The 23,700-nt window shown below is 39.6% G+C and overlaps 1 protein-coding gene across 3 annotated transcripts in view; it reads left to right on the top strand.

Annotated features, from left to right (window-relative positions):
* The window catches only part of nsmfa (NMDA receptor synaptonuclear signaling and neuronal migration factor a), a 45,705-nt gene that overhangs the window by 4,630 nt on the left and 17,375 nt on the right, over positions 1–23,700 (top strand). Inside the window, exons 2-5 of one of the 3 annotated variants that reach the window (XM_082539727.1) lie at positions 11,282–11,343; positions 11,633–12,505; positions 15,039–15,105; positions 22,733–22,785. In XM_082539727.1, the coding sequence (XP_082395853.1) occupies positions 11,282–11,343; positions 11,633–12,505; positions 15,039–15,105; positions 22,733–22,785 (1,055 nt within the window). Of the gene's footprint in view, positions 1–11,281; positions 11,344–11,632; positions 12,569–15,038; positions 15,112–22,732; positions 22,786–23,700 lie in introns of all 3 variants that reach the window. The other 2 variants (XM_082539726.1, XM_082539728.1) reach the window with 2 other exon arrangements.

Below are 23,700 nucleotides of genomic sequence, written 5' to 3'. Positions count from 1 at the left end.
GAATAATCATACACACTCCAGCAATGCTGTGTGATTGTTGGTCTGTGACTGCCATTCTGTATTTAATGTTTCTTAATGAATTAGGAAGCTTAATTTGCTTATTATGAAAGTTACAGGTTACAGGGGAATAGCACCAGAACAAGTTTGTACTGTAAATGGACCTCAAGTGAAAATTGTTCAGTATGCCAATAGATTGTAGTAGGGAATTGTGTTTGAGTATGCCTGCTTAATGTCATGCAATCTAGCACAGATTTCAACAGAATTTCCAGAAATTTTGTGAAAGAAAATGCAGTTTTATTTTGAAAAATTTGCCCCATTCTCAATGCTCTGCCTGTTCCAGAGCAGCTTATGTTAAAGATTTGGATTTCAAGCTTTTACTGTGCATACTTTGTCATGTGTTTGGGTCCTCTACTTCACTACTACTGAGTGAGGAACTCCGGTCTTATCCATCCCATGCTGTGGTGAACCTTTCTTTGAAAACATTTATATTTTTATTTTGGTTCACAGCTATTCTTGATCAATCCTTGTTTGGTGTTGGATGTATTCATGTAAGTGGAAGTTGGAAGAGAGGTGCCGTCAAATTAAACTATTTATGATCGATAGATTGCAGATAAACGAGATACAAATGGAACGTGCGTGAGCAAGGGTTTTTCTGTGCTCGATGTCTGTTATGAATAAGATGTAAATACACTGTTGGAGGTAATCATATGATTGATGTTCACGTGATAATCCTGGGACTATTTTATAAGAGACTTCTGATTTTGTCTTTTTCGCTTAGCAGAAGATGATTTTAGTTGAATTGTGATTATTTATTTACTTGTTTTTTTTCCCATTTCCGTTCAAGTTTCCTTTTAATGTCATGGCTAAATGAGATACCGAAACATAACATAAGCTTCTGGTGATGTTTTTTGTCTTTTTATTATTATACTTGGTTTTTCTACTGTCACAAGTGAAAATATACAGTGGGAATAAGCTCTCTGTGCCCGCTCTATAAAAAAGATCAGCGTTAAATATGTGTTAGCTGCTGCAGAAAAACACTGCTGTGTGGGAATCAGTGTCATCATTCAACACCGTATGTGGTTGTGGTGCTTCAGCCTCTAGTGTACTGACATTTTAATCAGATCCCTCCTCAATGCTTGGTTCCCACATGTCCCATAAAGCATTGCACCTTTAAGACTGCAATTAACATTCCCATGTCCCTATTGAAGGGACATGGGAGTGTGCAACAAGTTCCTCAACAGGTTCTCATCACCTCGTGTGTGTGTGTGTGTGTGTGTGTGTGTGTGTGTGTGTGTGTGTGTGTGTGTGCGTGTGCGTGTGTGTGTGCGCTAACCTGCATGTGTGTTCTGTGAAACAATTCAATTAGTGCATCTGAGAGGAGGATATGATTAAGAGGCATTAAGGAATCTGTTTCCTTGGCAGCCGATTGCTTACGGTGGATGGAGAGACACCCAGAGGAGACATCAGCTCTGATGATATTCAGACCAGTGGGAACACTGCCAGAGGAGACCTTTCAGCCATGGCAGGGGATATGGTCACTGTGTTAAATGATATCAGAGTCCACAGAGGAACGAGGCACATTAGATATGGGTCAATAATATGAATGAAATGCTGCATCATTGCTGTAAAGAACAGTAAGCAAGTTCTTTAATCTTGTAGGTCCTTAGGGATCCATTTTATAGCCCTGCAGATAAAGGTCAGGTTTATAGCTTAAATATGAGAAAGAACACAATTGAAGGAAATTGTTTCGGTTAATGATCATAGATTTATTTTCTTCTATTTATCATCTTTGTTTTGGATTTTTGTTGGTTGTATTAATTTAACCCTTCATATCGATGTCATTTCGAGATAGAAAAATGAGAAAAGCCATTTTATTAAAGAACAAAGCACATAAGAAGTGTAAGAAGGTTAGAGATATCTCTCAATATTCATTCTATCCTTCAAAGCATTAAATGAATCTCATTAAAAAGCTAGCATTATGTTTCTAAACGATTAATTGGACCATTTGAAAACAGTTTGTAACAAATATACAGTGGGGCAAAAAAGTATTTAGTCAGCCACCGATTGTGCAAGTTCCCCCACTTAAAATGATGTCAGAGGTCAGTAATTTGCACCAGAGGTACACTTCAACTGTGAGAGACAGAATGTGAAAAAAAAAATCCATGAATCCACATGGTAGGATTTGTAAAGAATTTATTCGTAAATCAGGGTGGAAAATAAGTATTTGGTCAATAACAAAAATACAACTCAATACTTTGTAACATAACCTTTGTTGGCAATAACAGAGGTCAAACGTTTACTATAGGTCTTTACCAGGTTTGCACACACAGTAGCTGGTATTTTGGCCCATTCCTCCATGCAGATCTTCTCGAGAGCAGTGATGTTTTGGGGCTGTCGCCGAGCAACACGGACTTTCAACTCCCGCCACAGATTTTCTATGGGGTTGAGGTCTGGAGACTGGCTAGGCCACTCCAGGACTTTCAAATGCTTCTTACAGAGCCACTCCTTTGTTGCCCGGGCGGTGTGTTTTGGATCATTGTCATGTTGGAAGACCCAGCCTCGTTTCATCTTCAAAGTTCTCACTGATGGAAGGAGGTTTTGGCTCAAAATCTCACGATACATGGCCCCATTCATTCTGTCCTTAACACGGATCAGTCGTCCTGTCCCCTTGGCAGAAAAACAGCCCCATAGCATGATGTTTCCACCCCCATGCTTCACAGTAGGTATGGTGTTCTTGGGATGCAACTCAGTATTCTTCTTCCTCCAAACACGACGAGTTGAGTTTATACCAAAAAGTTCTACTTTGGTTTCATCTGACCACATGACATTCTCCCAATCCTCTGCTGTATCATCCATGTGCTCTCTGGCAAACTTCAGACGGGCCTGGACATGCACTGGCTTCAGCAGCGGAACACGTCTGGCACTGCGGGATTTGATTCCCTGCCGTTGTAGTGTGTTACTGATGGTGACCTTTGTTACTTTGGTCCCAGCTCTCTGCAGGTCATTCACCAGGTCCCCCCGTGTGGTTCTGGGATCTTTGCTCACCGTTCTCATGATCATTTTGACCCCACGGGATGAGATCTTGCGTGGAGCCCCAGATCGAGGGAGATTATCAGTGGTCTTGTATGTCTTCCATTTTCTGATGATTGCTCCCACAGTTGGTTTTTTCACACCAAGCTGCTTGCCTATTGTAGATTCACTCTTCCCAGTCTGGTGCAGGTCTACAATACTTTTCCTGGTGTCCTTCGAAAGCTCTTTGGTTTTGGCCCTGGCAGAGTTTGGAGTCTGACTGTTTGAGGCTGTGGACAGGTGTCTTTTATACAGATGATGAGTTCAAACAGGTGCCATTCATACAGGTAACGAGTGGGGGACAGAAAAGCTTCTTCCAGAAGACGTTACAGGTCTGTGAGAGCCAGAGATTTTCCTTTTTTGAGGTGACCAAATACTTATTTTCCACCCTGATTTACGAATAAATTCTTTACAAATCCTACCATGTGAATTCATGGATTTTTTTTTCACATTCTGTCTCTCACAGTTGAAGTGTACCTCTGGTGCAGATTACTGACCTCTGTCATCATTTTAAGTGGGGGAACTTGCACAATCGGTGGCTGACTAAATACTTTTTTGCCCCACTGTATGAAGACTCAGAAGTAGAGGACCCAAACACATGACAAAGTACGCACAGTAAAAGTCCAAAAGTCGAAATCCAAATATTTAATATAAGCTGAGATCACAAAAAATTGTCAGCAAAAAATAAAAAAATAGAAACAAGCGGAAACAAGAGGAATGCTAACTGGAGAACACTTAGTTACTACAGTAAGGCCAAAGCTGTGGTGTAGATAGTATACACAGGTGAGTAATTGGCTGATTGAGAACATGTATTTGGAAAAAACTCCCTAAGGATGGTAGTAATATCCAAAAGTCTGGGCCACCCCTCATTTTTTTATATTTTGTTTCCAGGGAGCCAGACTTTTTCTGAATCCACAAAAATGGCAAGGATAACACATGTGACAGGCATAAAATAATATGTTTGAATCAGCAAGGTGATTCCCAATGAGCTCTTAGCTGAAAACTTGGTGTTTCTCAGCATGGTGTGCAGTGTGTCCTGCAACAAAACTGAGGAAGCTGGAACAATGTTGGATAAAAGAAAAAGTGATAGGCCTAAAAAAAAAAAGACCCACTGTTCATCTGTATCTGACTGTCAGATACAGAGTGATAGCATCTGAGAGTCATGTCCTCAAGAAGTAGAAAACAATCCACCAAACACCTGACACTGGACCTGAGTAATACATCTGTCGCTGTAGCTAATCCAGATATTGTTCATTGAAGCCTCATCAGAAATGGTCTAGATGCAAGGATACCTCTCTCCAGAAGCTATTCTTAAGGAAGGGAAACAGGGAGGAAAGGCTTAGGTATGCTGGGTTACACAAAAACTGGACTAAATCAGTGGCAACAGATGTTATAGTGAATCCAAATTTGGGATTTCTGATTCAAATTATCATCGAAATGTACAGAGGACGTCAGGAGAGAGGTACAACAGTCAGTGATACCGGGGATATTGTCAAAATTAAGAAGTGATCCACCATGAATTACCTCCTAGAAAGCATCTGATTGCCAAAGGCTACTTTTTTCTGCATGCCAGTGATCCCAGACACACTGCCAACCCAGTATGATCACATTGACACACTATCAGTCATGGATTGGCCTCCCCAGAGCCCAGACCTGAACGTTATTGAAGCAGTGTAGCGTCATTTTCAAAGATAACGAAGCAAGAGGCAGCCAACATCCAAAGAAGTGTTTGGAATGTCCTTCAAGAAGCCTGCAGAACTATTCTTCAAGATTGCTTGAAGAAATTAGAAGAAAGGTTGCCTTAGAAAATTCGTGCTGTGTTGAAGAATAAAGGTGGTCATACGAAATATTGACTTTCAAGCTCATTAGCGCTGTACAGACTCAATTTGTCTCTTCTATACTGTATATCCATGTATGCTTGCACACGTTTTAACAAATTTCTGCACCTTTTTCCCATTTTCCTAGTAAAATATAGAAAAATAGGGGTGACTCAAGAGTTTTGCACCGCACTCTAATGTAACACTGTTTTTGCAAGTGTTACATTAGAGATGACAAAAACTCTCTGTTCCACACAATCTGTTTATTTAATTATATTACTGAAATACAGCCAGTTACTTGGAAGAGTGTGGATTGCTTGTTTGGCGCCTATCCAAGAGTGAGTGGACATTTTAACTATTGACAGGAGGAACCGAAGCAGGAAAACATTTGACTGACAGCCTTCATCACGTAGGTGTAAGTGCACCCTGAACAAAAAGAAACAAGCCGAGAAAAGAAAAGTCAAACAACAAGTGGATAACGTAGGACTAATATAGGCAGTACTGCTCCTCCAGCTGCACCCATTAGTAAGTGATTACACATTGTTCTCTCTAGATCCATGAAAAGTGCTGAGGTGTATCTTCCTGTTGTTGAGAGTCCTTTTATGTGCCTGAAGTGGTTAGTGGAGTTTCTGACAAAATGTATTCAAGAAGTGGAGTGTGTGTAAGTGGTGTCTGACTCATTCATCTGGTGTAATAAGTACACTACACACGACCTGCTTAGTTCTAGACACAAAGTACAAAAAAAAATGCTCAGATTCACTCTGACCTGCTCACTCAGAAGAAATTGAAAAGATGACCAGATAATATGGAGCACCTTAAGGTTTCATGTTGTACCCACAGAAGTTTACATAACAGGAATAAAGCTGCTCTTGGAATTGTGTCTTTTTTAATTCAGAAAATGGCCCCAAAAAGTCCTTACAACAGCCTCCCTAAGTCATTAAGGGTGCATATGAAAGAGATTTTGATGAATGGATCACCAAAATGTCAGTCAGACCTTAACAAAGGAGATTACTGTTTGCCTCTCATTCCCTACGTAATGTTACAGGAACCATGACAACAAATGTCCCCTTTTCTCACCATAGTAGTAATTTTAACCCAAACCAACATGTTTAAACAATCCAAGCTAAGTATTTATTTTTAGTGCGGTTGCATTATGAAAAAGATTTATTGTTCTACTGAACAGAAGAATTGAATAATGAGATCAGAGTACTGGTGGGGTGCAAACAAGGCGATTTAGTCATTTACAATTGAGGACAGCTGAAGACAGGAGTTGGTGTCGTGTTCAAGGATGCATCATCATCTTATTAAACATAATTTGACCTTTGAAAATGCTGTTTCCAACATCATCTTTCAAACAACATGGACAACAAGTACTTAAAGAGCTGAAAATATTGAACAGACACAAAAGAATGGCCCATTAGTCCAGGCGATGCTGCATTTTCACGTATCTAGATTCAGTGTATGACAGTCAGTCATAGCTGACTGACGGGTGCTGCTTTCTGGTGTCATTTCGGCTTGCAGTGTGCCCCTTGATTTCTCTAGCCTGGTGTGAGGGGGCAGCCACACGGCCTGATTGGTGACATGATTGTATGAGTGGGTCAATCTTTGTAGCTGTTTCGGTGATACAATAGTGCAGGAGCACAGAGATTTGCAGGTGGTACTGAGAGGAATACTGCAACAGGCTGAAGATATAAGAGATTCAGTAGAAAACTTTGAAGAAAATCTCTGCAATCACTTTGATTTCTGTTTCAATTTTTGCTATTCCCACCCAAGTAATGATTTCTTTCTCTGAGTTGCCAGTCAATGGTTACAGGGTTGTCTTGGTGTGATAATTCGGACAAACAATTGCAAGTGCATCAACCATAATCACAGCTTAAGGTACCAAACGGTGATGTGCACAATCATAAATATGCAAGACATGGTTGATGCAACAGGGAAAACGGACACAAGTGATGCTTTTTGCTTACTTTTCAGCATTGCAGCTCACCAAGTAGGCAACAACATAGCAGGATGTCAACCGTTTTCATGTTGTTGTCTCCTAAGCTGCAGAGTCAATGAAAACAGATGCTCTGACGCTTACCTTAAGCATCTGTACTAATAAACAGTAGCGTACTACATTAGTTAGTATGACAATTGTTGAAATTTAAAGAGTTTTATTGTAAATTAAAAAAAACACTGATGTCCTTTTTCTATCCACCTGTCTTTCCTCAGGTTTAGTCTTCTTTCATTTTTAATATGGTCAAATTTTTCTACACTGCTCTTCCTCTCAGCTGTAATCACTTCCCTGCTCCTCAGAATCTCCCCTCCCTAACTTGTCTCTTTCCCCAAACCCCGGTCACATGGCTGAGAGCACGCAGGACGAATTTCATATCTAACTGTCAAGCTCTTCCTTTCCCTTCCCTTCATCATTTTTCACCGGAGACTATTTATCAGTTGCTACCTCACTGCCCTACGTGCTGTGCTCACGTATCACATATGAAGCTGGTGCAAAACTGTGAATATAAGACGGCACTGTAGAGAGAAAGGTTTTGTGTAGTGGATGATTGAGAGACGTTCTGCTCTATCCATTTCCAGCTCTGTTTCCTCTCATGTATAATGGATGATGCGTGCCTCTTGCACCATTGTTTGCTGATTCTAATCAGAGTGCCCAGCCTGTTGAATTATAAAACAGGTGGGCCAAATGAAAATGTATCAGAGGTTCTGAGGGACACCTGCTGATTAAAGTATAGACTACATTTATCACAAGTGTCCTTAATTGTGATTATTGTTACTGCAGGCACACACAAACTAAAACATTTCTTTTTCTTAATGCCCTTAAGTACCATTAGACTCACATGTCCGTATGCAAGCACATGCACACGCAGCTTTATGCCCATTACAACTGAAGAAGTCGGGGGTTTCTGAGAAGAAGTTGCTGTAGCAGAACTGCAGCGGCATGGTGAGCTATTTTTAGAAATGTGGTGAAAGGAGCTGGTTGGTGACACAGCACGTGCAGAGCCTTAGTCCTCAACAACACCCCCAAACTCTCAAAGGTTTGGTTTACATTAGCTGCAGTCTTAACCATTGACAGTGAACAGTGTAGAAGCCAAAAGACTCTGCGGTCACACAAGAAACATTTAAAATTACCGGTTAATTTGTTCTGTGTGAGGTTTTTGTTTTGCAGTAAAAACTTGTTGAACTGAGGTCTGTTCATCTATCCATTCATTTTCTTCCATTTATGCAATTCAGGGTTTTGGTTTGTGCTAGAGCTTATCCCAGCTGTCATAGTGCAGACCAGCACGTGGCACAGGGAGAACACAGAAACTACAAACAGCTGGATTCAAATACAGTGCTAACAACCGCACCACCTTTCTGCAAATCCCCAGCGTGGAAAGGTTGGGTCAGAGGCATACACATACTACTGAGCCCTCATTGAGCTGAGAAAAAGTTCACGCTTCAAAATGTTTTTAGCAGTGAACAATACAAAAACATCTAGTGTGAATTTAATTGAGATAAAGATCAGCACTACAGCATCTGCAAACTCTTATCATATAAATTACCTGACCCTGAGACAGCCCTCAGTTATGCTGCAATAGGCCTAGGCTGCTGGAGGTTACCCATGATGCGCTGACTGTTTCTTCTTCACTTAACTCTTTTCAGTCTCTGTGTGTTTATACACCACTCTGCATTAAATTAAAACGAGTTCTTATTCATCTCTGGCTCTCTTCCACAGCATGACCTAGTCCTGTCTTCCTCCCCTCACCATCCCTGAGCCTGGTTCTGCTGGAGGTTTCTTCCTGTTAAAAGGGAGTTTTTCCTTCCCACTGTCGCCAAAGTGCTTGGTCACAGGGGGTCATATGATTGTTGGGCTTTTCTCTGTTGTCTTTGTATTATTGTAGGGTCTTTACCTTACAATATACGACACCTTGAGGCAACTGTTGTGATTTGACATTATATAAATAAAACTGAACTGATTTTATTTTAAAATTGTTAGTTATTATTAATCTCTGACTCTCTTCCACAGTGTGTGGAACCCCGAGGTTTGTTCCTGTTGAAGGGGAGTTTTTCCTTCCAACTGTCACCAAGTGCTTGTTCATAGAGGGTTGTCTGATTGTTAGACCTAAACAGTATAAAGTGCCTTGATGTTGAATTAAATTGAATTGAATTAACTTCAATTAAATTTACTTACATTTACTTTTGGTCCATGCTCACCTTTAGTGGCTGAATGTCACACAGAAGAGGATTTAGTTCGTAGCACCCAAGGACCAAGGAGATAAGTGATCTATTTGAAAGACAATATCCCAGTACAGGGGATTGGGCTAAACATAACCATTAGGAAGATAACTTATGTCACTTTGGTTAAAGATGGGATTATATGTTGTTTTCTGCTCCCAGTTTTTTAATTGAGGCTCCCAATCTTGTGCTGATCAATGAGTAATGAGGTAATGAACACAAATGTTGTATTTCCCTTCTATCATGTGAAGTTTGGCCATTTAATGACACAATCTTCTTCTTTTGCATGGTTCTATTAGCAATATAATAGAGTACTATCAAAACCCACTGTATGTGGAAAATGTGCATTAATTTGTACAACCACGCTTTATATTTCTTTATTTATTCCAGTATTTGTACATCACAGCAATGGAAGGAGGCTGAAGGGACGTGGATCAGAACACATATTATCACAATTATATGGTTCTATGCTCGGGTCAAACTTAAGGACAAAATTGTTTTATAGTTTTTAAGGTTTACAGATATCTAGAGGTGAGAATATGTACAGGAATATTAACTTCTCTTACTGGACTGCTAGTTATTTCACTTACATTGCTTACATTTCAGTATGGCACATATGACAGGCTGTAGAATATGCCTATATGGACTGCTATAAACAGGTCAGGTTTTATCATTAAATGGAAAAGTCAGGTTTGTCAGTCAGGTTTGTTTTTGTGCATTGTCTCAAGAGGAGCCTTGAGGGTTAAAGGGGTGAAAGAGCACAGAGTGCACTAAGAATACAGAGCTGTGTCTCAATAAGAAACTGTGTGAGAGAAGTGTTTTCACTGCACTCCGGCTCTTTCTGTGATGGAGATTGTGTGAGTCAGTTTGTGTATGTGTGTGTATGCTTACTGTGCTGGACAGGCTTTAATAATTGACGGTGGTGCCGGGCGGAGGTGTACACCCACAGATTCTCCTGCATACAAGGGATTCTTCAGCACAGATACGTCAGCAGTTAGCTGTATTGGGAAAGCATAACCACTAGGAGCATTTGGGCTGCGGTGTTCAATTAGTACTAGTGTAACTAGTATGTTAGTATAACTGATATTGATATTGTGAACACATCAGATTATTATTAAAAATAAATATAATATGCATAATGCTTCCATTTTAGAGATAAACTCAGCATTTAAAGTCTGCATACAGTCAGCTGACAGTGTTCAAGTAAAATTAATACATTAAAAACATTAAGTGTTAAAATGGGCTGAATTATAGATCCCTTAATAGAGCAGTAGGTGGTTTCTTTTTCATCGAGCTTGCTGTTGGAAAGTTGAAACTATAAACAGCATATTTCAAGAGCTTAGCCGGTGGTTTGCTTGTATGGTAAAAACTACTACAGTGGTATTTTCTTCTTACACAGTAACTCATTGTAAGCATACAGTGTTTAACTCACTTCTCATGTCCTCTCCTCTGTCATTCCTTGTAGTTATCACTGCAGTACATTTCTCCAGAGTACCTATACTGACACTGAAAGAACATCTTTGTCTCTCTCATCCCTTTTCCATTACACAGAATCACTAGAGGAACATTAGCAGGTCAGTGTCAATCAACCGTGAGATCTGGGACTATTATTTTTAAAGGAGAAGCCCTCCTTGGTATTTAATTTTTGCTATATGTGGCTAAATGTGTATCTGTAAAGTGTTGTAACCTGCAAAGAGTTGTGAGTAAAAGATTAACCTGTTAGCATCTATTTTTGCTTCTACCAGCACATTAACAATCTTGGTCTGTTGCTGTCAAGGTCAAGTATTCACAGATATAGTAAGTGCAGCCACAAAACAAAAAAATCCCAGCACACCCACAGTCTGCCATCTGCAATTACACCTATCAATGCAAACTGAGGACCCACTGAGAAATTAAGTCGCCCTAAAACAATCCTTCACTCTATCGCCTCCTGTTGTCTCAAACTCTGTCTCCCTCAGGCTGGGGTTGCCTGGAGCGAGGAGATAAAACGGCTCCATCTTAATCTGTGGGTGGCACAAGCCTACAAAGAAGGCAATTAGGATTATAATTTACAATTCCCTTGCCCTTCTCTCCTCTCTCTCCCCTTTCTCTTCTTTCCCACTCATACCTCCTTTCCACCCATGATTTAATGTCTTTATGTGTGTCGTGTATGTGTGTGTGTGTGTGTGTGTGTGTCCCCACAGAGCAGCGCGAGCATTTGGAGAGTACCTGTCCCACACACACCCTGAAAACCGAAACGGATCAGGTCAGCGTCTCTGCCATCCTGTCATTTGTCCATCCCTCTATCTCCCCTGTGTGTGTTCCTTTATGCTTTTAGTTCTTTTCTCACCTCATCCTCTGCTGAAATGCCAGGAAGCACTCATTGGTGTGTCACGATGACAGCTGATAACCGAAGAAAGATGATTATCCACTGTGCCAGCTTGTCATTTTTTTCCCACTCTTTCTGTTTTCTTGCTCTTTAGCACCTTGGTATATTTCTCATTCTTTAGCACTTTTAGTTGTCTTTATAACCATCTTCGTTTTTCAAATTCTAGCTCATCTTCTGTGTGAAACCTTGGTGGGTCCTGACCCGGAGTCGCCAAGTGACACATTTGGCCCCAACAACAACAACCACCTCCATCCCTGTTCTGAAACTAAGGGCTGTGAGGACAAACAGGAGACCAGCCTAGTGACACAGCCACTGGGCTTACTCCAGCCAACCCCATCTTCTATCACACTTTCTAACAAGGCACCAGCACGATTGTCCCTCGAACGCAGCTTCTCAGTGGAGGAAGACCAGCAGAAGTGTGTGGAGTGTACACTGCAGCCTTCACGTGTGTACACCATCACCACCCAGCACGGTATGCTGATGAGCGCCGGCCAGGGCAGCAAGGAGAGCCTCGAACTGGACGTCCTAAAGGAGAAGTCGGGGAGCAGTGGGGTAGGATCTAGGGGTGGCTCGATCCAGCCTTCCAATTCCCCTTCCTCCGCCTCATCGTCTCCAACCCAGTACCATCGCGTAAGCAGTGGCCGTGGCACCAGCAGCTGTGGCAGCCACCATCACAGCAACCATCACCATAGTATGCACCATCATGGAAACCACCACCACCACAATGTCTCGAGCATGAATCCACCTTCCAGCAGCGGAGGAAGTAGCGCGGCAAGTGGAAGCAGCAGTAGCAACCAGCAGCCGCAGCTAACCGCTGCAGGCTCTCACTCTCATCATGCATCACACCACCACACCCACCATCATCATCACCTGTCTCAGCCTCCACTGCAGACCTCGGTCAGCGCCCACAACATTCGTAGCTGGGGCGAAGGTGGAAAAGGGGAGGCGGAGTGTAGCGGGTTGGCTTGTGAGTCGTGCAGTACTGCTCCCTCTCGAAGCCAGGGTTCCCTGGACCTGGAGAGTGCATCGAGAGAGGCAGGCAAGCAGCACCGACGCCTAGAGCGGATGTGGAGTGTGGACCGGATGACTGGGCTGGAGAGAGGTGAGAGGGTTCAGGACACAAAGGAAGGTAGAGGCTCAAAAGGCACAAACAAGTGGGGGGGAGGGTAGTGTAAGGTTCTCCATAAAGCCCTGTGGCTGGAATGGGTATGGGACCAGAGATGAAATAGATTTTGATCTTTTTTCAGTTTTATGTAGTTATTTCTAAATAAATTAAATACACTTTAAATTTGACATACGATGTATATAATTAAGTCAAACTAACAGAATCAATAGAAGAGTATATTTTCTCTGTGAAGCAAATAATTATAATGGTAATTATTAATATTTTACATTTTTAGTAAACTTTAACAGTGATGATGTTTTGTATATAAACCAATAAGAATAGCTACTTAAACATTCACTTCAATTCAATACAGTTTTATTTGTATAGCACCAAATCACAACAACAGTTGCTTCAAGGCAGTTTATGCTGAAAGTTAAAGCCTCTTTATTAGTACAAAGAAGCAGAAAAAATAATAGAAAATGGCAAAAAGAAACTACAGTACAGTACAAAACTCTTGAGCCACTCCTCATTCCTTAATATTTTGTTAGGGAAAATATAAAATTGGTGCAACAAGTTATAGAAACATGTGCAAACATACATGGCAATATGGTATATAAGGCAAAAATGTTTGTACAATTCTTGATATGACCGCCTTTATTCTTCAACGTAACCTGAACTCTCTTGGGAAAGCCTTCTTTGAATTCTTTAAGCAGTCTTCAGGAATAGTTCTCCAAGTTTCTTGAAAGACATTCAAAGCTCTTCTTTGGATGTCGGCTGCCTTTTGTTCCGTTCTCTGTCAAGATGATCCCACTGTGTGTCAGTAATGTTGAGGTCCGGGCTCCGGGGGGCAATCCATGACTGATAGTGTTTCATTGTGTGCTTTTCTATCCAGACATTCAGGTATACAGTTTGCAGGGTGTTGGCAGTGTGCTTGGGATCACTGTCATGCGGAACAATGAGGCCAATGCCAATTAGCTTTCCAGATGGTATTGCACTGTGGCTAAAAATGGACTGGATTTCAGAATTCCATCAATTTTGATAAGATCTCCAACACTGGCTGAAATGAAGCCCCAAACCATGACAGAGCCCCCACCGTGTTTTGCAGATGGCTGTAGACACTCCTCTTCTGTCTGATTTTAACTTTTTTCCCCTGCCTGTTTCCATGACTTTAAAATACTGTTGATCTGATTTAGATAGGGCTTTTCTTTTTTTTTCTTTTTTTTAGGCCTCCTATTGCCTATGATGTTCTCCACTTGTCCAGTTTCTTAAATTTTCAATGACACGCTGCAAATTTTCAACAAATTACACTTGTCTCGGTGTACAAAATACTATTTGTAGATCCAATGAAAGAAATGGAAACCAACATGGTCTTTTTGGCAGGCTTCTTGTAATAAAGTGCCTAAAGATTGAAGTTAAAGTTATCTGAATAAAATTGTCTGTTATGTGCAGCTCTGGTTCATTACTTAGGTGCCTTTTAATGTTGGGGTGATAAATAGATCAATGTTAAGTGGCTTAACAAACAACAATAAAGCATTCCTCTGAAATGATCAGGTATAAGCACTGGACTGAAACAAGAGAGAACTATTGTTCAAGACCGCTCTAAAAATTACAATGAATTCTTGGAAGCAAAACATAAAGAAAATGAGGATTGGCTCGAGACTTCTCCACAAAAATTCATCTTTTTAATTCATGACGTTTAAAGGACGGCACAGTGGTGCAGCGGTTAGCACTGTGGCCTCACAGTAAGAAGCTTCTTGTCTTCCCTTTCATGTAGAGACTTGATGTTCCCCCTGTGCCTACATGGGTTTGTATCCAAAGTCCAAAGACATGCTTGTTAAGTTAATTGGTGATTCCAGCTTGGTGTGTGGTTTGATGAATAGTTAAGAAAATGGACGAGTGAATGAAGGATGTTATAGTGATGAAAAATAGTGCAAATGTAGGTTATAAAATCACTAGTAAAACACACCTTTGGTAGTTTTCACGAAAATCTTCTCCATCAGATTACTTTTTTTTAAACTTAAGATTCCATATAAACTCTATTTATAATACCTGAGTATAAAACAAGTAACAAATAAGCCCTTCATAAAATGTCAAGAAATAACACTTATTGCTATCAGTGTTTATCAGTCTAAGGAAACAAAACAAAAATAACGGATGCCTGCATTAAAATAAGCTAATATTATATTTATTACTTCAAATCTATTTCTTCTCAGGTCTGGAGGGGATCGAGAGTTTGATGTTGTAACGTGGTGATCTGTATTTTTGACTCTTCGTCTGCCCGTCTCTTTCCTCTGCTGTCTCTTCCTTTGTGTCTCCCTCTCTCCATTTGTGGAGTGCTGGACTGTGAAGTGCTGGTGCTGGTTTTGTGATTTCATATTTCCAATAAATTTACTACGACATTTGCCAATATGGTCTATTTTTCTCTGTCTATTAAACTCGGAAACCTCATTTTTCTCTCTAATTGCAGAGGACACCAACTGGTTCCCCAAGGAAAATATGTTCACCTTTCAAACTGCTACAACAACCATGCAGGCGTGAGTGTCCAGTTCCTGTGCACACACGTACACAAACATGCACAGTCACAATTATGCCAGATCTGCTGTTTGAAAGGTCAGAGTAAACGTACCATGGCAATGTCTTATACAACTGCCTAGAAACAGACCATTACTGGCATACTTAACATTAAGGATTTTCTAATTGATTTATTATCTTCTAGGCTGCCATTGACTTCCCCGTGAGCAAGTTTAAAAATCAACTTGCAAACTATTATAAGTTTTGCTTAAGGAGGACATCCATCATAGTGACTATTTTGTTAATTCTCACATTTCCTTTTGGTTAAAATGTAATCAGCTACAAGTTTTTCTTCAAAGAAGAATAAAAGAAATGCTTAGACTGATCACTCTCATCTCATATGCATCATCATATTTATCGTTGTCCATATTACTAGTCTACACGAAAACCTGAAAACACCCCTTTTGAGGGCCGTAAAATCAATGCTGCATGTGCATTCGAGCTGGAATATTAGTCAGCACGTTTGAATAAAAACGCGTGCACCTATTTGTGTAAGTGCATGAATTTATCTCTCAAAAACACCTGCAGTTGCAGAATATTTCTACTGTCACAACTTCTGATTAAAATATGCAGAATCTCCCACCGTTTCCAGCAAACTGTTTCTCCCCTTCACTGTCATTTTACCTCTTTTTAAGTCATTCACTTTGTGTTTTCGCCTTTCACCTTGTATTAGATGCTTGTTGCACCATCTGTTGAGCCCAAAGTCACACTCAACCACATATCCCGCAAAAGCTGTTTGATTCTATAATTAAATGCAAACCTACGGCACTAATATGGCTTTACTTTATTAGTTTTTACACATGGAGATTAAACATAAACTTCCTCTGTCTCATTCTGATTCTGTTCTTTGCCTCTCTGAGACTCCGTGCTCTCTGGTGCCTTAACTGTTTCTTCTTCTTTCTTGCTTCTCTTCTTGCATGCTAATTAATCTTGGGACCGTCAAACAGGATCTCGTGAGTATTGTTCCCTGCCTGATTTCTTTTTTCCTCATCTAAATCCCTCGTCCTTAACTGCTGTTCCTTAACTTAGATGCTATCATTTAACCTTCATCATCGGGCTGCTTGTTGCGCTGAGTTAAAGAAAATAAATCATTACAAGAGAGAACCAAGCAGGATGTAGCGCAGTGCTCTCAAATAATATGAAAACTGAAATACATTTAATATTGCGTGTTTAGCTCTCTGAACAACTATAAAGCGCAGTCAGCACAAATAATGTTAATTCATGTAAAAACTCAAAATGGCTAAAAATGTGACAGAAGGGAAGTCCGGTGTAATCCAGTGCTGCTGAGTAAGCCTGCCAAGCTCAAGTACAGAAAATGTCTGTGCGTTGGCTGACCTAAACCCTGGCAGCTCACATGCGCCCTGCAGTTTTACCAGTTTGGCACGCACACACTCGTCTAGGTCACAGCAATAGAGGGACTTTGGCCATTTAAGATATTTGTGTTAGTTATGTTGGTGCTCTAATCCTTCTTCACAGCCTTCCTAATTATCACTAAATCTGTGCTGGCTGACTTCAGCCATGTTTGGAACTAAATGTGTCTGAGAGATTTCATAAGTACAAGAACAAGTATTTATAGTGCAAAAATTCAATCCAAGTGTCTTCCAGTAAAATGCAACTTTTGGCTGTATTCAGTAAGTTCCATAAAACTTTGATAGATAAATAGCCTGTAAGAAATGTGCTGTGTGCAAAAGCTTCCTAACTAGCTTCAGCGATAAGATAAATGCTAACATATTAACACTGCTTAACCAAGCCAGAACCTTAACATTTCATACTACATACCCCTTCCTGCTGCAACACACTGTGACTAACTAAGCCCAGCTAACCCGAGCTGCTACTTAACACTGAAAACATGTCAGGTTTTTATTAAACAGTCCACTCTTCAGTTGTAAGCACAAAGGTATTCAGTCCTGATGTCAGTATTTGTTATAAAAATATAAAAACCCCAAATTAACTGATTGTACTAAACAGTATGTATGATTAAATATATCATCATTTGAGAGAGAAAGTTTTCAAAGATATCTGTGTAGTCTATGAAAATCTATGTACACCCTTACTGTTTCCATAGAAATCAAGGAGGTAAGTAGCAGGAAAGTGCTGTTAATCACAATTAGATTAATCAGTTAATTAGACTTGTTAGCGTGTTACATGTCAAAGTTCATGAAAGTACAATTAGAAAAAGATTGAACTAGTATGGCTTGTTGGAAGAGTTGCCATGGCAGCAGGCCTAGGTTTGACTCTTGAGATGTTTTGCCATAATGCACAGTGGCACGTGGCACATGTTGGTGAAAACCAAACACAACATACCAGCAAAAACACCTCATAGCAACTGTCAAGCATGGTGGTGCAGGGAAGATGATTTTTGCAACAGGACCTGGGCATCTTGCACTCACTGAGTTGACCATGAACTCATCAGTAAACCAGTGTTCTAGATGTTAGGCCACGTGTCCTAGAGCTAAACCTTAGCCAAATTTAGTTCATGCAACAAGATAATCATCCCAGGCAAAGTAAGTAGCAATGTTGTGGTAGCACTTTAGAGAGCTGTGCAAAAACAAATGGCTGGTAACCATAACGAACTAAAGCAACCTCGCAAAGAAGAATGGGCCAAAATTCCTCCACAACTCCTTTGAGTCATTGGGGTGTACTTAGCTTTTAAAAGGGCAGCATAGAGACCTTTGAAAACTTTCATTTTCATGTGACTCTGTGCTATTTCTAAAAACCTGTAAATAACATATCCAAGATCAACTCTGTTGTTTTGTATTATCAATACTTGACTAGGTAAACTAGCTAAAATTGGAGATACTTCTGACCAGTTTTATGGCTGAGGTGCCATGAAGTGCCAGTCTGGTGGAAGTGGATTAACACAATATTGTTTTGGGGTTTGTTTTTTTGTTTTCTTAAAATGGGATTTCTTTCCCAAACATAGAAAGTAAAGCCACACCTCTTCATTAAATGGGCATGTTATTTGAGGGGGATTTTACTCATTCATTTTTATTTACTCGAGCAGAATGTGAAGTGCCCACAGTGGGGTATCACTGGTTAAAGGTAGTCTAGCTAAAACTCTGATTTGGACAAATGTTAATCAGTTTCACAGAATTGTTGGGTCACACTTTCAAATGACAATTAAGACTGTTGAAGACATAATCGCACATTGAAAGTGGTACATTTCACACCACGTTTGTACTTTGACACATGGAAGTCCAGTGTGAGCCCAGTGGTATGACTTTCTGCTAGTCAGAACACACTCAAGTTTCTCAGTAGTTCATATGAACGAATGGCATGCCTCCACAAAAAGAAAAATCCTTCTTTTCTAAGAGGTCTTGCTAGGGGAAGATAGTTTTAATGTCAAGAAATGTTTCCATTAAAAATTGATGTACCTCATGTTGTGAATAAATACCCAAAGTACTGAAGAACGTGCATGTATTTGAGTGTAGCTGCTTTTTGAGTTCACATACCTGCAAGAGCTGATTTAAGTATAGTGTATACTCCAAACTCAACATAACATTAAAATGCAAAGAAGGGTGCACTAGAAGCAAAGCGGAACTGATTCTGGGATGGTACAAAAAGTAAAAAAGTATAAAATTCCCCCCAAAACAAACTATTTCTTTAAGAATTGAAAAGTGTAACACTTGAAAAGTCACTTAAGGTGACAAGATACTCATTTCTATGGGATGATGGATTATTATAGATGCAAACTGGCACATGGGGTTATTTACCTTGCTGGTCTTTTTAGTCAAGGCTATCTGCTGTCTACCTACAACAGCATCCTCTTTATAGCCCAAAAACCCCTGCAGCTCAAAGCCGTGGCATCAGCCTCCCTGCACTGTCCTACCCCTCACTATGCCAGCATTCTCCCTCTCTCATCCCTTTAATACTGTGCCACATCATGGCAGGGCTTTCCGGGGATTTGTGCAGAGAAAAAGGAGAGAGAGGGAGCAGGAGTCAGCAGAAGTCATCCAGAGGTACGAAGCATCCCCCCTCCCCTCCTCAGGCACAGTTTTTGGCGCTCATTTCTGGCTATGGTTCTGTTATTGCTTATTTACAGCCATATCTAATCTGTGTAAGCCAAATAGTTGGAACATGGCGCACGAGGTGTGAGGACATCAGGTTTTAAAAGAACCAGAAAAGGATCGCCTCACAATGCCCCAATTTCAAAGCCAGAATGAATCAAACTTTTATTCCAGTGTAAGGCTGGAAAATTGAAGATATGCTACATGGACAACTTATTTTTGTTTTTGTAGATAAGTTGTATGCAATTTGTCTGAATTAATTTGAGAAATATTTTGTATAGTTGCAAGCACCTAAGCATTTAAATCTGTAGTACACCACAGGCTGCTTTATTAGAGCTACATTTTAAATATGATGATATTGTTTTTATAAATATGTGTTTATTTACCTCAAAAATTTTGATTCTGCAACATGGAGAAATGACTTTAGTTGCAAGTTCAGAACCTGTTTCACCCGGGCCCTGATACTCTGTCACACAGGGGCAGATGGCGTCTGCGACACGAGGCAGTACATCTCGATTCCTTTGACATCTGAGTGTTATCCATCTGCAGTGCCAATGTCATTAAAGCTGCGTGTTGTTTCATCGAAATGTGTGATTTGAGCACAAGGGAAAATAAACTGCAGAACAAACTTTTGGGGGCAGTTTACCTCTAAAACACACAAAAATCCATCCTGTGTCTGTCTCAAAGTGTTATTCTAAAAATATGGATTTTAGCACATTGAGGCTTTCTTTACCCTAAGGCTGTCAAAATATTAAAATGCATGTTTATTTTTCTTTCTCCATTGTGGCTTTTTATCCACTCTAACTGGGTATTTGAACAACAGAAACAGATCAAAAACAAAACCAACCTCAAAGTGAATGCATTAGAAAATGCCTGCTTTGTGGACAGGGAACATTATATATTTTATAAATGAGACATGAAATCTCTTGATGACACAATACTCTTTGTGATTGACTTTGTTCTTCATCATTTCCTTTCTGTAACTCTGAAACAGCTCAGTGAAAGCTTCTGTATGGAGATGTTGCAGTGGTGCTGGCTTAAGAATGGGATTTATTGTATTTTCTTGCCCACGGTGAACTCTAAATAATCATCCATATCACAGTCTGCTGATATAAACAGAATTTAAAAATGTATTCACATTAGGGTAAATCTGGTCTCTACCACAGCACAAAAGAATTATTCGTATAACAAGGCAATTTTCACGCAGGGTTTCTGTTAAAAACCAGTGAAAGCAGTGGATTCAATGCAAATTTTTCCACTTTGTTTGTTATATTATGAGATAATAATAATGAAGATAAAACTATAAACAAAAGCAAGGAAAAGTGAAGGAACCATTTCAATGCCTAATCGCTCCAATTTTTACTTTCACTCTTGAATTCTCTGAGTTATTACAGCTGCTTTGTGGCTTGTTTACGTGGGCTTTTTTATACCGTTCCTTATTTTCTCTATATTTTTTGTTTCGTTAAGCAGACAGATCGATAGATAGACATCTGAGACGGTTCTAAACGCTCTGTTTTCTTTCTACTACTAGCTCTGAATATGTGTATAACATGGCCACACAGCCACAGGTGTCTGAGCAGAGCAGTCTGACCCATCTTCTTTTTATAAGAGACAGCGAATCTGATTTTTATTGCGTGGAATTCTCCACATTCACTTTCACTATTAACTGAACTAAAACTGCATCATTATTATGTGTTATAGCAAAAATATCAAAAATATATAGACGTTAAAAATGCCATAAGAGTCTAGTGTTACTTCCAAAACACAGGGAAAAACAAAGCCAGGAAGTCCTTTCCATAATCATTACTAAAAAAAGTGTTCACTTTATATCTGTGATTTTCATCCCTGTTGTCTGCACAAAATTAAGACACTGCAGGTGTGATAGCATCTATTCATTTTCCACTTATTTAACTAGGTGGTGTGATTATGTTTCTGCTCATTTAATCAGCAATTTAGTCTGCAAATTTTACAGTTTACTACTGCAATAATGAACCACATATCATTTTAATAATCTAGGACTAAAGGAAACAAAATAGTTTTTCTGTGATAAGTATATGCACTATATTTAATTTCTAATTTAGACCATGTTACACTAGATCTAGATGATGAAGTTAGCTGTACAAACATGCAAAATCAAACCATGAATAAGTTATTCTCCTGACATTATTAAAGAAGTAAATCAAGGGAAAGAAGACTCTAAAGACTTCTTTCCCCTTTCTGCTGCTTCTATATTTATAGGCTTTACCAACAGACAATCACGCATATATTTCCCCACACACAACCACACGCTGAGACCATTAATAATGAGTGTTGACTGGTAGCTTAGTGAATCAACACTGAGTGTAGAGGGGACATGGGAGGAGCTCAGAAAGATAAAAGGATGTTTATCTGGGACTCTTGCATAGAACATTATGTCAGGATCAGGCAGCAAGTCACCCACAAAGTCTACACAAACCATAATACTTTGCTGCTATTAAGAAGATTAAACGCTTCCAAACAGTGCATGGTAATGCAACATCTCCAATATTTACTTACTCATAGGCTAGTATGAACGTTTATGTGTGTATGATCTGGTTTTAGATGGGTCAAAACCAACACCAGTCACACATTATGTTTCAGTGTACAAGACAGTTTAAATATCAAATATGTGTATCTCTGGTTATTTAATATGACATTTGATTGACAACTCATTTGGCAAATTCTTTGAAAGCCACACTCTGACTCATACCACAGTTTTTATAATATATAAAGCACGCGTTTATGTCCTTTATCTATAGTTTCATGAAAGTATGTACCTTTTTAAGCATTTTATGGTGAACCTTTTAAAATAGATGCATAACTATCATCCTTCTTTCTTTTCAGTGTTAGGGTTAGCAATGTCCCTGCTGTGTGTACTATGCAAGTGTGTTGCCCATTTAGTTCAGTATTACCTGAAATATCTGAGTTTCTTGTCTTTTCATGTGCTATAATTTTAGTCTGATTTGTGTTTTTATTTATTTGATTTTTTGCTTTAAACTTGTTAACAAACTCCACCACTAATATTGATAAACCGGACTGAGTAAAAACCATTTTTGCACCAATCACACACTGGTTGCAGAGGAGGAGTATTTCCTAAAGACTTTAGACATGGTCAATATATGTCATGGACATTATTCCATAAATTGTTCACTAGGTCTATGCTAACTTGACCAAAAAAAGCTACTTCTGAAGCTTTAATGTCTTGTTCAGATGAGAGCTGAGCAGGGTTTCCCTTCTGGCTGCTGTTGCATTATAATCTTGTGCGTTTCAACAATCTAAAAAAAAAAAGCATAAAAAGAGGTATTGTCACCATGTGGTAGCCCACATTACTCCCACAGCACTGTTTTGACCACTCACGCTGACAAGTAAATGAATATATATTTACCTAATTAGCTCTTTTTTCAAACCTCTGTTATAAATAGATGCGTGACACTAATGTGTGTGTTTTTGTGTGTTGCCTGACTTTTTTTCTCCCCACCCACCGCTTCCCCTTTCTCTTCTTTACATTTTGGTCCTTCCTCTGTCCTCTGTTATCCCTCCTCCACTTTGATTTTGCTACCCACAGGAACTTCCGGAAGCATCTTCGGATGGTGGGCAGCAGAAGGCTTAAAGCACAGAGTGAGTCAGATGTGTGTGGTTGATATGTTTGCTCAAATTGACTGTGATGTTCTTCACCCCGCCATCACAAGTGTTTTGTTTTCCTGTTTATTTTGGCGTGTTCTCGCCTGTGTGTGTGGCACCAAGCACTGCTGCTGCTTTGCTGGGATTTTTTTTTTTTTTAAATCAGCATATTGTCTCTCTTTGAAGATTATATATTGATCAGTGTGTGTTTGATAAGTCAGCGATATGACTGTGCATGTGTATTTATGTGTGTGTGTGTCTCTGTGCACAGTACGTGCTTTCTAGTTGCAGCACTTTAAATGTTTGTTTTTTTGGTTGTTTTTGTCGTAAAGCACACACAAAAATAAATTACATACTTTTAAAAAGGCAAAAAATGAGGCAATGGGTTGCGGTGATTGAAAAGTGTGTGTTTTTCTTTTTAAAAATAGTGAGCGGGGCATCACTGAGACGGGTCTGTGAGACAAATGAGATCTTAGACTCCTGTGACTGCAACCTTTCAAGAAACTTGATAGATTGGATTGACTCATCCAGAGTTTTGTCTTTTATGATTTTAGAAAATATGGAAGTACAAAGAAAACACGTACAGTGTGCTCTGCTAAAAATGGTGATCTTTTTATTTCTGTCAGCACTCATAAATCCATGTGAACGTTCAAAATTAATACAGCCATCTTTCTTAAATGAAAATCAAAGAATCTTTAAAGTCTCTGTTGAAGCCATTACTAAAACCTAAACATGACACCATCTCCTGATTCTTTCACTGTAGAAATATATGACATCCCCAAATCTTGATGCTGATGTCTGTAAGGGAAAGTGATCTCACATTCCTACAGTACTGTGCAAAAGTCTTGAGCTATCCCTCATTTCTTTATATTTTGCTCAGAAAATAGGAAAAAGGCGCAACGATTTATTGAA

The sequence above is a fragment of the Aulonocara stuartgranti genome (genome assembly GCF_965226115.1).
Source record: "Aulonocara stuartgranti genome assembly, chromosome: 7".
NCBI classification, from domain to species: Eukaryota; Metazoa; Chordata; class Actinopteri; order Cichliformes; family Cichlidae; genus Aulonocara; species Aulonocara stuartgranti.
Note: the sequence above shows the minus strand (reverse complement) of the source record. Positions and strands in the feature narration are given on the sequence as shown.